At 31.6% G+C, this 16,412-nt stretch overlaps 1 protein-coding gene across 2 annotated transcripts in view; it reads right to left on the bottom strand.

Annotated features, from left to right (window-relative positions):
- Nucleotides 1-16,412, bottom strand: part of LanB2 (laminin subunit gamma-1) — a 61,725-nt gene that overhangs the window by 21,131 nt on the left and 24,182 nt on the right. The window contains exon 1 of one of the 2 annotated variants that reach the window (XM_015510343.2): nt 5,617-5,751. The exons of the other annotated variant lie outside the window; for it this stretch is intronic. Coding sequence (XP_015365829.1) covers nt 5,617-5,713 — 97 coding nt within the window. The 5' untranslated portion in view covers nt 5,714-5,751. Of the gene's footprint in view, nt 1-5,616; nt 5,752-16,412 lie in introns of those variants that run through there. 2 annotated transcript variants of the gene reach the window in all.

The raw sequence follows: 16,412 nt of genomic DNA, 5'->3' as shown, positions 1-16,412 counted from the left end.
ATGATAAATATTTTAATATTTTTTCAAATACATCAAACTTTTCAAAAAAATTATCTGCTTCTCGTTTGAAAAATAAAAGTTTGAATCGCCACTGCAGGACACTATACTATATACCTACTTAAACGGTTTAAAATATCTAAATTACTGAAAACGCAATGCTCCAGAAGTTGCAATGGGTAAACATGAAAATTCCAAAATCAGTATTTGAATAATCGTCTTGTTGGAGGAACAAATGACCCTCATCTGTTCCCCGATTCACTCTGTACACGAATAACTTATTATACCTTCACGGAAATGGACCTCCACCACGCGGCTACAGGATCGCCAGTGCGTGACAACTGGACCATCTCGATAAACGTTATGCCGTCGCGGCCCATCGCGAGTATTATCATAATATTATAAAATATTACGTATCGGGTCTAATCGTCCTACATTTCGTTGTTAAAATGCTGCAACGAAACTGCACGCCACGCGTCGTCGACTTTCGCAGTGTATCCAGTCCCCTCCCCTGGAACTTTCTCGCGCGTTCGTAGTCGTAAATAATAATACACGAGTTAACAATTTATATTTAGTTGACAACAGTCGAATGAAATATTATAGGGAGAAAAATAAATTTTATATTATTTTATAACAACATGTTGGTTTTATTACATCAACTTATATACGATGTAACAGATCAAACTTTGAAACATTATATTAGGTATATTATGAACTTTATTTTACACATACGTGACATACCACAACCCTTTCATCTTTAAATATGTACCTACACACGCCTGTTCGGATGTCATGCGAATAAATTAAAATTAAAATATAGATTAAATTATAGATATGATCTGCACGGTTCGAACTCGTTTTAAAAATGCGATTGCAGCAATGTCCATCATCAACGTGATTCAATATTAATAATATTATTTCATTGTTACATTATTGTTATAAACATCGTGCTCCTGCGTTAATTTAACGTGGATTTTCTATATATCAAATTCTTGTAATTTGTACAAGTATAGTAGATACATAAACATAATATTCTCCATGTCTTACATAGTATTTCAAGCTTTTTTTTCAATAAACAACAGTCATAAAATACTAAATAGTAATCATAAACTACGTGATTCCTAATTTGATTAAACAATAAAAATAAAAAATAAATTATTTTATATATATTTATTTTTCAAATACCTATTGGTTTTCATAAGAGTTATTGTTCATACCATATAATATATAGGTAATATCATAAATCAAGATATAGGGTATCTACTATCTACGAAAAATTGAAAAAGAAAAGTAGATACATAATAAAGTATACCTATATATGATTTTTAAATTCACAATATTAAATAATGTACATTATTTTGCATATAGATATTTTGTGAATAGTTTAATAAAAATAAGTAATTATTTAATAAATTATTAAAACGAATGGCTAAACCGAAAAATTCACGTAAATGTATAACATAACAGTTACATGCATTACCTTATGCGATTCCGTGCAAATTGCGTCTGATGACTGCCAAGTCTATGACAATGGTACCTATATTATGTTTCCACTCCATATAATTTAAATATAGCTATAGTTATAATACCTAATGATCCATGATTACAATGAATAAAAGCTAATAGCTGATTAAAACCTGTCACAATAAGTTGAATAAAAAGTACAATTTTTATATTGTATTATATTTGATCGAATCTTTTGAATAAAAATACAAAATAATCTGGAAAACATATTTTAATAATATTACTATATTGCAGTCACAATCTGTCATTTAAAAGATTTCGGTTGTATAGATAAACTTTCCTGCAAGCTGCAGGTACATATATGTACGATCGTTAATTTTTTTTATCGTTAGTTGTTTTAATCATCGCTATTATAATATTTGATTACGAGTAATCACGATCTCATGATGCTAGGGACTATAAGCATGTTATTGAAAATATCGATGAAAAAAGAAACGTGAAAGTCTTGTCGTATTTTACCTTATAATATGTGCAGGCTAGTTATATACTATATACGGAGTTCTCATAAAATTAGAGCACGAAAAGATATTATCTCGAACATGATATACAATAATATGCATATCGCATAATACGCGTATCATGTACCTCCATAAACTCTAAAATTATTTAAACAAGTAGCCTAACCCCTTATTGTTTTATTCATGACTACAATTAAGTAAGTATTAACATTTATTTTTTAAAATTCTGATATTATATATTATGTATAATATATACATGAATTGTAATTTACTTTTGTAAATACTTTTTAACCAATTAAGAGTCTTCTGTGGATCTCGATGATCAAAATAAGTTACCCGGTATTTTAACGTATTTATCTACCATTAGTCGGTAACAACAAAAGACGTTTATAATTGTTATGACCTCATAAGGTCAACATTAATTGCCGTATAGATTTTCTTTTCTGCTACCAACAACAACTATCATTGACAGTACTACGTTATACACATATCGTTATACATTTAACTCTTAATGGTGCGGTGCACATACATATTAAATATAATAATGTATAGGGGTATAATGTGCGGCATAATAAATAATAATATTATATTATAGTAGGTATAGGTAGGTAGGTATACTAGTATTTAGTAAGGGAGAAAGGAAAACCGAACGCGTAACATTATAATTAACGATCGATTGTTTTAAACGTTACGCCCCGGGAAGAAATACGAACGTTTAGATGAGTGCCACGAAAAAATCTTTTGTACCGGAAAAAAAATATAATAATTGTACAGATGTCCATCAAGCGTGCGTTAAAGTCTCTGTAATCTACTCTAAAACACTTGATAGATAAATACGATATTATCACGAAATATATGCGGCTCGGCACGCACTCGAACTAGTTTAAACACATGTGGTTGGGTTGGCTAAAACGTTTTAAAAACAAGTAAGTCGTCATCTTATAGATATGTCAAACAGATGCACCTTTATGTAAATTCCCAACGTAAATTCCAACAAGTAGTATATATGTTCCTATTGCTTGCCCAAAATCATCGATGACGGTTCAGTATAGATTACCCATGCAGCAACACATTGTGTATATTACGTTATAGCTGCTATATTATACATTTAAATACAGCTCAAGGTATACCTATATAGGCTATATAATATTATGTGATTCATATCAAACGCGCTGACAACTTCATATAAAATATAGACAATATAATAACAATGTTATTTATATTTTTTGACATCGGTGAATAATATAAGACGAGACTATAAAATAAAATAATATACTCGCAACGGACGACTCCACGACTCTTCTGCGTAATAATTTTATGCTTTTGAAAAATGTTTGGATTATTGTTTTCGTTTTAAGTAGACCGAAGCGCGGTGTCAAAAACGATATTTTTTGCCGCAGGTGCAATCGATATTAAAAGTAACAATAGGAAAATGTGGGTGGTGGGTCGGTCATTAAATAGTGTGCATCGCGCGTGGGAGTCGTATAGTCGGTTTAACCGCGATTTCTTTAGTAATGTTGTTTTTGGGGGATTTTTTTTATACGTAGGTACTACATGTATGTATGGCGCCACTACCCGCTGAGTACGATTATACACGCCGACGTTTTTAGGGAAAACGATCGCACAACGAAGGAGCCATCACAATGAAATTTACATAATTTTGGTCTTTCCATACCCGAGGCAAACATTCATTATCGTGAATACACAGATGTCTAATTATCGTCGTGCTCCCCTCCCTTATTAATAATATATAAATACGCCGTGTCCTGCGCGAGATAAGAACCGGTCAGGTCTGTACGAAAAAATACCCTCCTCGGATGTAATAGTTTCTATATATACTTTATTATACATATTATACACCTATGCATATACCCATATAAACAATTGATTTACGATCGGGTGGCGAAGCGCACAATAATACTTCGACATTAATAATGACCCCCTCCACATGAGGCGGCTGCATGCACACAAGTTCTTCGCTGCTGTGGTGGTATATTATATATATATAGGTACAATGTATAATAATAAAATTACAATGTGTGTCGTCTTTTATTCTATTATATACCTATACGATATATAATACACGAGTATATACGAGTGCAGTGTGTGATGAGCTTCGGGTGCTAAATAGGTGTAGGTACCTACGCTGGTATAAAAAAAAGGGATTTTAACGCGCGTCAACGATGGATGCGCGATCAAACGATATTTCGAGACGACGATACCACAATAAATCATCGATCTGGATGACGCGGACGCGTCTGCTTGTCAAAAATCAGTTTCGTCCAACACCCGTGTAATTGTTAAAATCGTCTACATATTCATGGGCTGCATATTATACATATTATATATTCAGTGATGATATATACGCACAAAATGATCAGGCTAATCGTCGCTGCCGCCGCGATGACATTACTGATTATGGTTAATTTGTACTACGTCATACATAAGTACATATATGTGCCGTCGCGTTCGCTTTTATAATCTCTGCGTGTGTGTGTATATATTTTATTTTTTAATTACGGTACCATTCAAGTGAAAAATGCATCAATCTTCTTACGTTCACAAAAAGTGTATCGTCTAATAACAATAATATTGTGTATATATGTATATAGAATGAGATGAGCTTGAGTGCTGCTGCTTGGTTTTCGACGGTTGTAAAAAGGCACACCTCACGAACGGGTCATTATATAATTTATGCAGGACCATAATATACGGATTATGTACCTATATAGGTATACCTGTACATTAGTGACGGGGGCGGCCATGGCTTCTCGAGAACAACGCACGCGTCACTCCATCAGACGCATCATATGAAATAATCCTTTTTCCCATCCTTAAGGACTAATTAGCCGCAGCCAGCTAGGATCTTGAAGTTACCGTTTAAACGCTCTTAGCCGCTGTGACAATCCCATTACAGTCAGCCTAACCTAACCTAACCTGGTAGATATAAGAATTCGGTATTATTCGTTATTATGGCCAGAGTGACCGAGGGACGGCGACGTTCCGGTGATTACAGTCACTTGCGCGCATACCACACACTTCACCGTATGAGACACGCGCGCCTGTGTATGTGTATGTATGTGTGTATATGTGTACCTATATATATATAAGTACACTTTAACCGCAGGGTAACAAATCATCGCGTCCAATTCCATTTCGGACGCACACTGCGCTGCTCGTCGAAGAGTCGGGCAATTTGTTTTGTTACAAAATCATCGCGTTTAATGGCTATTGGCTGGTTAAAAAAAAAAAAAGAATCACGATAAAAAAATTTTCACACCTAACCTTTTAAAATAACTCAATCGTCGTTTTAAACATATTTTGTTATTGTGTCTTGGTATTGTAAATGGTAAGGAAAAAAATAGGTACAAAACGTAATCAATTTTTATAATATCTAGTAATTTAAACTTATATTAATTGATAATTATCATCTACAGGAGCTTTTCACAAATAAAATAACAATATTTAAATGCGTGTACAGTTAATAATAATTGATTATTATCGTCTAGAATAAAAGTTTTTTCAACTCTATTTTTAAAATACTTTGTTATATAATTTTTAAATTAATATTCAGTGAATTTACAAAAAATTGATGTTTAAAAACGATAGTATAATAATATTAATAATAGTAATTTACCAGAACCAGTGAACCAAGGAGTGAATCCATCCCATTCGGTGGGCTGACAACGGGGAACAAGTGCGAAAAGCCACAAGCAAAATGCAATCAGTTCCATTTTGACGCATCGTCCGATTTGATTACATCGTCGATCGAAAGCACCACAGATCCAGCGAGGACGTCAGATTTCGATTCGAAGCGTGCGTATAATATTCGAATTTTTATAAATATTCAACGTAATGTTTAAGTGTTTGATTATAATACAATATTGAAACACTACGCCGGGCACAATGTCAACAATACAATTTTACAATCGATAACGAAAATGTAAAAAAATTAAAATTAAATTAATTAATATATAAACACAAGGAGCAATATACGAGCGCGGATCTGGTATTCGACGAGCGATAGTCCACCGAGACACGAGCTGACGCTAGCCCGTGGACGTGAAGACTGGTTATCTATGTGTTGGTACCAGGTAGTGTGTGTCGTTGGTGGTGTACAGGTGTGTGTGTGTGTGAGTTAACATACCTGCACCGGGGGATACTTTCAAAAATAACCAAACGAACGCACTTGACGACCCTTCGGATTCTTGTACTGTATACCGTTTGGCCGTGGGCCGCCACAACGCATTTTGATACGTCATTATACAGTTATAGGTATAACCTATTTTGCAGAAATTAATAATTATCCCTAACTCCAATGTCTGTGCAGTTGATTTGACACGTTTTTTAAAATTCTTTGAAACGCGATACCGCTCAAAAAAAAAAAATTTTACCTCATACATCCAAAACTATTCTAAACAAAATATGATATATTGCGAAAACACGGAAATTTATAACGAATCCTTCATTTGCGATTAAATAATACCTACACCGAAGGAATAGTTGAAGTGTTATAAATGCTGAAAATAAAAATATTTAAATAATTATATTATTATTATGTTTATCAGCTGCATAATGTTGTCTATATTATTGCAACAGCATTTAGATAGTTGCAATTCAATACAACACATGTGATCTTTGACATACCTAATACTATATTGTATAAACAGAAATATAAATTATCGTTGTACCGTGAGCCAACATAATATGCATAGTTTCACTAGGTATAATATATAGGTAACCATAATCTACAATATTTTACACATTAATGCTAATATTTTTTTTTTAAATTGTGCTTGTGCAATATTATTAGAATATTCTTTCGTTGGTGGAAAAGTTTTTGGTTTCATAGTTTTACTATTATAATATTGCTAAAATTCCAAATTAATTAATCGTTGATGCGGCAATACTCGAGTACGACTGAAATCTGACGAAACGTAAAACCTAATCACATTTTTTCAAAACAATATATTATATTCAACGTGAATAATATGACGGATTGAAATGCGTTTGACAAGAGTAAATACCTACATATATAGATAGAATGTTAAGAAAAAAACGATTAGGCTGAAACACGTATTTAGACGTATCAAGAAAACGTAATGTTTACACCCACGTTTAACATTATATTAATATATGCGCTTTGCAGTCCTACTGGTATTGCATTAACACGTACACGACAGGTATAACTGTCAAAATATTTTATTGATATTCAATACCGGGAGTTGCGTTATTATTATGTTATTATTACGTACTCGTGTGCCACGCCATATCCATTGCGTCCATACGTCATAAAGAAGATAGTCATGATTGAACATTTTTGGTTTGCAGATTCGAATGATCGTTGCCGGTTGTATCCAAAAATCTAAATTACACAACGCCACGACTATGTGTCTGACCGCATGACTGCAGCTGCAGTGTCTAGGCGAGGAATGCAAAACTTCAATAATCGGAAATAATATTATAAAATATGTTGATAATGAGCCGCAAGGAGCGTTCTTTTCGCAAGTCACCGAAGAAAATCGTTCGCGGCTTTGGAATGAAACGAACTTCCGCCACGAAAACTCTCATATTATATTATTTATCAAACTATATGTAAATTACTGCAATAAATTTTTGATAGAATATGTAAGTAAGTACTTGCGAGAAAAAAATAATAAAACAACCAAAACGCGAGTTACACATGTTCTATTTGTCGAGTAGAGTTTCGGAAATGAAAAAAAATACACATCACAATATGATAGTCGTCGTCACTAATTAAAACCCGATTTAAAATAATGGTCGATGCATCAAGTATGCATGTTAAAGGTAACCCCGGTATATGAATAATTGAGAAAGCATCGTGCGCAGTACGTACCTCTGCCTGTAGGTACATATTTTCTTTCTTTTTCAATTCCGAAACGCTTATCGACAGCACTTCTCTGACAAGCTGTTTCTCCAAATAGGGAATGCGCCGAGCACTAGAGTCTCCGCGCACTGAAGGGCACAATGCATTTAAAAATAAATCTTTAGACATTCGATTGTACGTAACGCTCGTTATTATATGTATTATCCGTGTGTTGCGTTTCAGTAGCATTTTTACGTTTTGGAGACAAAATAAAATATAGAAAAAAAATGTTGCACGAGGTACGCATTTCAGTCCCGGAAAGTAAAAACCCGTTTGAATAATACGCATATTTCTTTATACTTATGGGGGGAGGGGGGCAAAAAGAAAGTTACGTACAGTATAAGTACCTTACGACGAAAACAAATAAGTTCAACCAAATTCTCGATCAAACGTATCAATTATTTTAGATTCTGAACGAAGTGATGAATGTATTGATTTTACAATGATGTGTGTTTTTTTTTGTTTCTGTGTCTGTGTACAGCATAACTAGTCGAAATAATGCTTCAATTTCAAACTTTGGGGGTGGTTTCCGATGTAAAAGTGAATAGCATTATAGAAGTCAAAAGTAAACATTTTCCAACAGTTTTCAAAAAAATCGAGAAAAACAAAAAAAAATGACAGAAAAACGGGAATTTGAACGCAAAACCAGTTTTCGACCAAATCAATTTTTTTATATGGTTGTAAATTGTAATTCAAAAACTAATCACTGTAAATACTTGAAATTTTCACCAAATGTTTATGTTAGTGTTATCTATATACAGTTTAATTTTCACAAATTTTTGAGTTTTTTTTAGGCCACTGAAATATTCAAATTTTTTTTGAAGTGTCGGTAAAAAAATGTTGGACGACCAAAAAAACTTGTAAATTTAATACAAGGTTCCTTATGAGTTGTTCTTATTGTAGCTAAAAAAAACTAAAAATCGTAAGTCACAATTTTTTTTAATAAGCGTTTATAGTTCAAATTTTTACGAAATCTGTTGAGAACGCGAAAATTTGCAAGTAATTTTAAAGTTGAAAAATCATTAAATTTTTTGTGTTTATAACTAAGGATTAAAAATACAACACTAAATTTTCTGTTAGTTTTCCTTCAAGTAGCTATAGAGAAAATTCGAAACATCATTATAGGAAAAATTTTAAGTGCGTTTGAATTTTAAATTTTTACGAAATAGTGTAACGATAACGATTTATCCTCAAACGATTTTAAATATTTGTTATTATTCAAAAAGTATAAGTTGTAGATACTTGAAAATTTTACCAGTTATTTAAATTGGCATTTTCTTTACATGATTTAATTTTCAAAATGTTTTGACTTTTTTTGAGATATTTATAGACAAAATTGAAATTTTCAATTTTTCTGAAAATTTTTTTGAAGGGTTGATAAAAATTTTTCGGCCCTATCAAAATACTTGAAAATTGAATACAAAGTTCCTCATAAGTTATTCTTATAGTAATTAAAAAATTATAAAAATACGTAGGCACAATTTTTTTTTATTAGCATTTGAAGTTCAAATATTGACTAAATACGTAAAAATTACGAAAATTCGCAAATTATTTTAAGCTAGAAATTTATACAAAATTTTCTTTTTAAATCAAAGATTTGAAAATTAAATACAAGGCTCTTAACACATTGTAACAATAGCAGTTGAAAAATATTAAAAATACATAGGCACGATTTTTTTTTATAAGCATTTAAAATTCAAACTTTGACTAAATACGTAAAAATTACGGCAATGTTCAAATTATCTTAAATAGAAATTCATAAAAGTTTTTCTTTTTAAATCTAAGATTTGAAAATTTTTAAAAATCTATAATATACTCTAGACAGATAAACCATCTCCGTTCAGAATCGTTTTTCGTATACAATGATACCTATCATTGCATTCAAATTTAACCTACCCTAGTCAGAGGTCCACCCCACCCCCTAATGTACAGCAGAGCGATACCCACTTACCCACTTTTTTATGCACAATAATATAGTGTACCTTGGTATACTTTATAACGTCGATACACATAATTTTACATATTATAAATATAGGTAGGTATACGTGAAATACTGTAAGTGTTTTACCACATAAAAATTCAATAACAATTGGTAAAAAGATATTTTAACCCCGTGACATTGGTAATTTTCTCTCCACGTATTAAATGCATAAGTTAATTTATGGAATGTGCAAATTCCACTACATTTACAATAATAGGTATTTTCTTTTGCACTGAATGTATGCCTAGGGTAAGATTGACCTGGGAAGACAAGAGATATATATATAAAAGTGCATTTACCTATCATAATTACTTATTGATAAGTGGATAAACAGTAATTGGCTATAAAAGCAAAATTTTACGACGTGATCAGACAGTTGATTAATTTTTTTCGTGTAACATAATATCATTTATAATTTTAATATGTAGTGGACGGAATAAAAATTATTGAAGAGGTGATGGTGCAACATTTATTTCAGTAATTTGAACTCGAAAATAATAATAATAATAAATTGAGAGAGGTGGGTTAAGAAAGTTCAGAAGTTTGACTACGAGTGTCGAAAAAATGTATAGAAATGTAAGACTGCAAAATAATGTCCTATAGATTCATAATAATTATATTGTGACTCTGTTGTGTCAATATTGAATTCAATAGTTATTTATAACTCGTACAAAATGCATTTAAAATAATATAATATTGATTTCAACGAGACCGGTATGGATTTAGACAACTAATTGATTTACGACAACGACGACAAGCTGACAAGATCGCCGGAGTGATTGAGATAGAATATGTAATGATAAACTATCTTATATAAGCAATTCCCATGCTGCTCACTGCGAGCAGATAGCACACAATGTTCACATTGCCTTATAATTATTGTTATTATTCTATACTGCGCGACGCATTAGATTTTCGATCGCGCATAAAACGTAATCCACGGAGGCGACGTTTTTTTCTTCCATAAATCTACCTAGTATTATATGATTATAGTTATATCGGGTGAATAGTGTAAATAAAATATATTATATTAAATCTTGCACGCATTAAAAAAACAATGCACTCCGATATAGCACCAGCTGCCGCACTAAAATCGCGTACCTATATAGTTTGAAAATCATAAACACGTCATAACCATATACTTATTTATACCGACTGGTTAATGTCAAGTATAATATTACTTTCCCGCGTTTATTATTATATCGCACATATAGGTATAAGGATCGGATCCGCCGCGTGATGGAGAGCTGTTTTAAATTGGGAAATAAAAACGATAAACATAGATGCCATACGGTCGGAATAATATTTTAAACGTCGTGATGACCTACGGCCGGAACACACCTGAAATAATGTGCAATCGATACATTTTCCGCGGTGGAAAATTATTAATAGTGTCACGAAAGAATGCTGCAGATATCATTATAATATTATTATGATGGCCATAGTAAGCGGATACCACACGTCGCCGCCGCTGTCCCGTCGTACCATATTTATATTTTATATAATGTATAGGTAATATTATTATACTAAATATTATGTGAAAGTATGTGAATGACCACTATGTAGATACGTTTATTATACACATTATTCTTAAAAAATGGACATGTTACTATTATTACGCACTTCGCGCTGCCTACACGCGAGGGTCGGATTATAATACGACTGCTGCAGATTTGCCCGGGGTTTTAAAACGGACTCGATATTATTATGGTCTTATATGGTCGATATTATTATGGACTATAGGTACAATAATTATTAGCCACTGGTATAATATATGAGGCGTACACGACACTATTCTGCGGGGAGGTAACGGCGGCAAAATAAAAAAAAATAATATATTAATATCTGCAGAACTGCAGCTGCGGTACTATAACTGAGGAATCTGCGGAGCACGTTATCTTTTTCAGGTATTTTTGGAATAATTCCAATAACACTGCAGTTTATGAATATTATCGATAAATCATTTGCCACGAGTCGCGATAACGGGCCTGCGGTAGATAATATCATTTATTCTACGATATACGCACTTTGTCTATAATATATAGTATGCAAATAATAACATTATATTATTATTATTATTACTACAGTCATGCGACCGTAGCATCGGCTATTAGTGCGAACCGCGAAATAATGGTGACTCGAAGTTGTGTACGAGCAGTTAAGAAAATGTACACATAGCTTGCAGTTTATATTATATAGGCATATTATTCAGTTATGCCTGACTCGTAAGTTTATATATTATTGCAATGTTACAAACGTACGCTGATAAGACTTACAAGATTTGCATCAATATTTTCAGTGGAAACCAAACTATCATATCGATATCGACGTACGTATTAGAATCGAATAGTTTGCGCATTAATGTAGATCGAAAGAAACATATAGGTAGGTCTCGTGACAAATACGTTATACGACAAGCACTTATAAATTCCACGTAGAACACTGGTTTTCAGAAAACGAAAGATTATTATTACACGGTTCATAGAAAATACCAACAGTAGTCTTTCCACCTTACTATATATATTACATCGTCTGAAAGTCGTTGATTATTCAAAGTTTTAAGACGCTGACGGGAAAAAAATTATATATTCAAATGTTGCATGTTTCGGATGGACTCAATTATTATTATACTATAGGTACAAATCTTCAATAATATATTTCGAATTGAAAGCCCTAACTTAAAATGTTAGACTAAACTATGTCTAAAACTCTTAAAATTGTATTTTATTCCTCAACCACTATATTCACACATACGTGATTGGGAAATTAATCATAAATAGAGAAAGGAATTTCATGCACTAAAAAATCAACAAAGATGCATTTAAAAATATATGCACTTATACATTAAAAAATTTAAAATATGCTCCCAAAAAAATTAAAACACTAAAATTTATATAGCTCCAAAAATTATATTTTTTCTTTAAATATTTAATTTTAATAATTTTATATTATCGCTTTATAAGTTTTAATTAGATTTATTTTACTTATTCTTAAGATAAAATTAGGTCTTATAGCCTTTATAAGAATATATGTAGAAACAGTTAAATATAATGATATACTTATCTTTGATTCATGAAAAATATTCACTAGAGTACTTGTAAATGAGTTTCGAAAAAACTTAAAATATGCACTAATCATCAAAAATATGTCTTTTAAACCCAAAAATGTCAAAATATGCAAATATATGCACTAAAAATTTTGAGCTTTTAGTCAAAAACGTTGCAAAAATATGTATATTGCGTAGTTACTTTTCATACTATAAATTTAACTAAGAAAAATGTGCAAGTGCATGAAAGTGTTTGCTCTAATCATAATAAATAATAATATTAAAACAACGGTCAATCGTTTATAATATAACGGTATACTATATGATTGGGGTGACCAGACGTACTTATTTTATAACGACGGTACTGTTTTTTGGTAACATGTCCTACTGTCCTAAATAAATAGTAATTAAATGTAATTAAATGTAATTATTTTTAATAATTTAATAATTGTAAATGGAAAAAAATTACCTAAATTTAAATTTAAGGGATTTAATAGGTTTTAATAGGTACCGTGATATAGTGTTAATTTTATAATCACGGCTTTAGACACTATATAATAATAATATAAATATAATAATAATAATCTAAGTTCTAAAGTTGTTTTTTATTAAGTATTTATTATTATAAGTTTTGTTTTTCATGAAAATCACATAATGAGTTGAGTTATATAAAAACACATATTTTATTTTTCACTGTTAGTAAGATTAAAAATCTGTGATGCATATTTATGTTTAAAAATAAATAAATGAGTTTAAATTGATGTTATATTGTTAGGAAATTATATTGATATATATATATATACACATAATGTATTAGCCTATATTATAATGTACTGTTTTTTCTTTTTTAATATCTGGTCACCATATATATAATATACAAAAAACATTAACGGTGTACATTAATAATAATAATAATAATAATATGCAATGCATAGATGTACAATTCGTTGCGCGACAGACTGCAGCCTCGAGTACTCGACGAAACCGTAACACCCGCTCCGTATCATTATATAGGCATTGGTATGTAATATAGAAGACAAAGTGTCATCCAGGACCTTGGAGAAAAAATTCCTGTCGAAGTCCTGACTTCTCTCCAATCAGGTCCCGTACGCGATGGCATGTCCGTTTTGTCACGATAAACGCGTACCGCGTATACGTATATAATACACACAAGTACACACACACACACACACACACACAGACGAGCGTGCACCTACACACACACAGACACACACGCGTGGTAGCGTTAAGGTATACGAAACAAATACACGACGTGGAGCTGCATCTCGTCGTTCTGAGAAACCATTGCGACTGTACCATATTCGGCAGCCAGTCTCTTTTAATTCCATCGTATACGCGTACCTATTACTCTGTTTTCGTACCGTTTTCATTTAGACCTGTTTGCTATTTTTTTTTTCACTATTTTTTTTCTTACACTTAACTCCCTCTTCCGCCGACACTCCGCGTCGTGTCCACGTGCGTATATTCACTGGTATATATATACCTGCAGATGACGAACACAACATAACGGGGTTACCGACGACGACGATACCAGCGGCGGCAGTGGTATTATAGATAGGTACCTATACCTATACCTATAGAACACGACGACGACAACGTAGGTATACCTAGCTATACCTACCTATTAATACCTATAATATTATTATGTACCTACCGATGACAATGGCGCTGACGAACAGCATTGACCAAGGATGTCAACCGTATTTTCACTATTTCTCATCACGTGCAACCGTTATCGCCCCATTCCATTATATTATACTGAACATACACGACAGTGGTATGATGTTTACTACTTTTATTTTATATTATTATTATTATTATTGTTGTTGTTGTTGTTATTATTATGACGTAAGGGTCAATAATATTTCTATCCCGATGGGAGGGGTTGCATATCTGTAGACGAGAAACGCGTCATGTTATATTATAATAATATAATGTAGCTGGTCCAATAACCCGGCTGCAGATACTACAGTTTTTTCACTGAAAACAAAACATAACGTTAGTAACACCGCTCTATCTATGTGTCACCTTTAGTTGGTGGATATAATGATAATACTATATTATATTTATGTTACAATCATTTAGAATGCGTAAAATCATAAAAAAATCAACAGATAATTATCGCAATATATTATTATTATTTTTAACACCTAAGATAGCCATGTGCTCATGATCAGTTTATTGAAACAGCTAAGTAATGTGATTTATAATATTTTTTACGGAATATTACATTATAGTTAATGTTATATGTACCTATACCTATACCTATATAACGAGTTCCCTAATTCATATTATTATATAATAATATAATATAATATAGTCGAACGCAATTACAAATGCTAAAAACGTTCTTACCACCAACATATTATAATACAATTATGACTGAGTCTGAGTGTCTAATGCTAATAGGCAATAGCATATAATATTATGTACCAAATTTAATTACGTATTATGGAATACGATTTTTGTCGCACACTTAAAAATCTACATCCGTTAAATGCAAGTAACACGCTTAAAATATGCATAATCTTATACATTATTATTATTATTATTATTATAGCTATACACAAGGTGGTGTGGCATTAGTCACAAGAATGACTGGTATCCGTGTCTCGTGAATGTTTTTTTTTCGGAACAGACACGACAAAAAGCAGTCCATCGGCGAAAAGCAGTTTATTATTCTATGTATGTATCATGTACCGGTCATGTAGACGAGAGACAGCAATCTTTGTCACGCCTTCGTCACACACGAATCCTGCACGCAGAGTATCTATCAACACTGTTATTGTTTGGATTGCAATACATAAATTACACTCAATTGTGTCAGATATATTTAAATAATGAACCGGTTTTACGCCAGCCTCCTAAGTAAATCACAACAATTTGTTGGTTTTTTTTATTTTACTAAATTTTCTCAATTACCCAAAATACATCGAATAGAGCATTATAAATTACTTCGAACACATAACATAAACAAGTTCTTATACAAAACTTTATACGTCTGTTTGTCGTTCGCTAATGTAAAGTAATCTATAATGTACTTTTTTTGTAATTATTGGTCGATAATATATTATTTATAATATATTAGATTAAATAATATGGAAAATAGTAAATACCGACTAACAATTATTAAAATAAATAAACATACAGAAATTAAAATAGTCAAGCAAGACAAAATGTTCTGATTTGATTCGATTAGAGCTCAGAAAACAAATTCTATTTGATAAATTGAAGATATACGAGTATAATATCGTATATATATATCATACTGTAGGTAGGTATATAAGAAAATATCACGAAAAAACATAAAAACATAAATCCATTACAAATAATAGCATTCATTTTTTTCAAATATACTCACCCACAATATAAACTTTATAGTAACAATAATAATAATGAACAAAATTCGAAACTTCCTTGCAAGACTTGACCAAAAATTAATAGTAAAAACGTAAAAAAGCCAGATGAAAGACATATAGTTGTGAATATATAATTGGC

The sequence above is a fragment of the Diuraphis noxia genome, unplaced genomic scaffold (assembly GCF_037042655.1).
Source record: "Diuraphis noxia isolate RWA-SAM2 unplaced genomic scaffold, SU_Dnox_SAM2 contig0003, whole genome shotgun sequence".
Classification (NCBI taxonomy): Eukaryota; Metazoa; Arthropoda; class Insecta; order Hemiptera; family Aphididae; genus Diuraphis; species Diuraphis noxia.
This window is presented reverse-complemented; position numbering and strand designations above follow the sequence as displayed.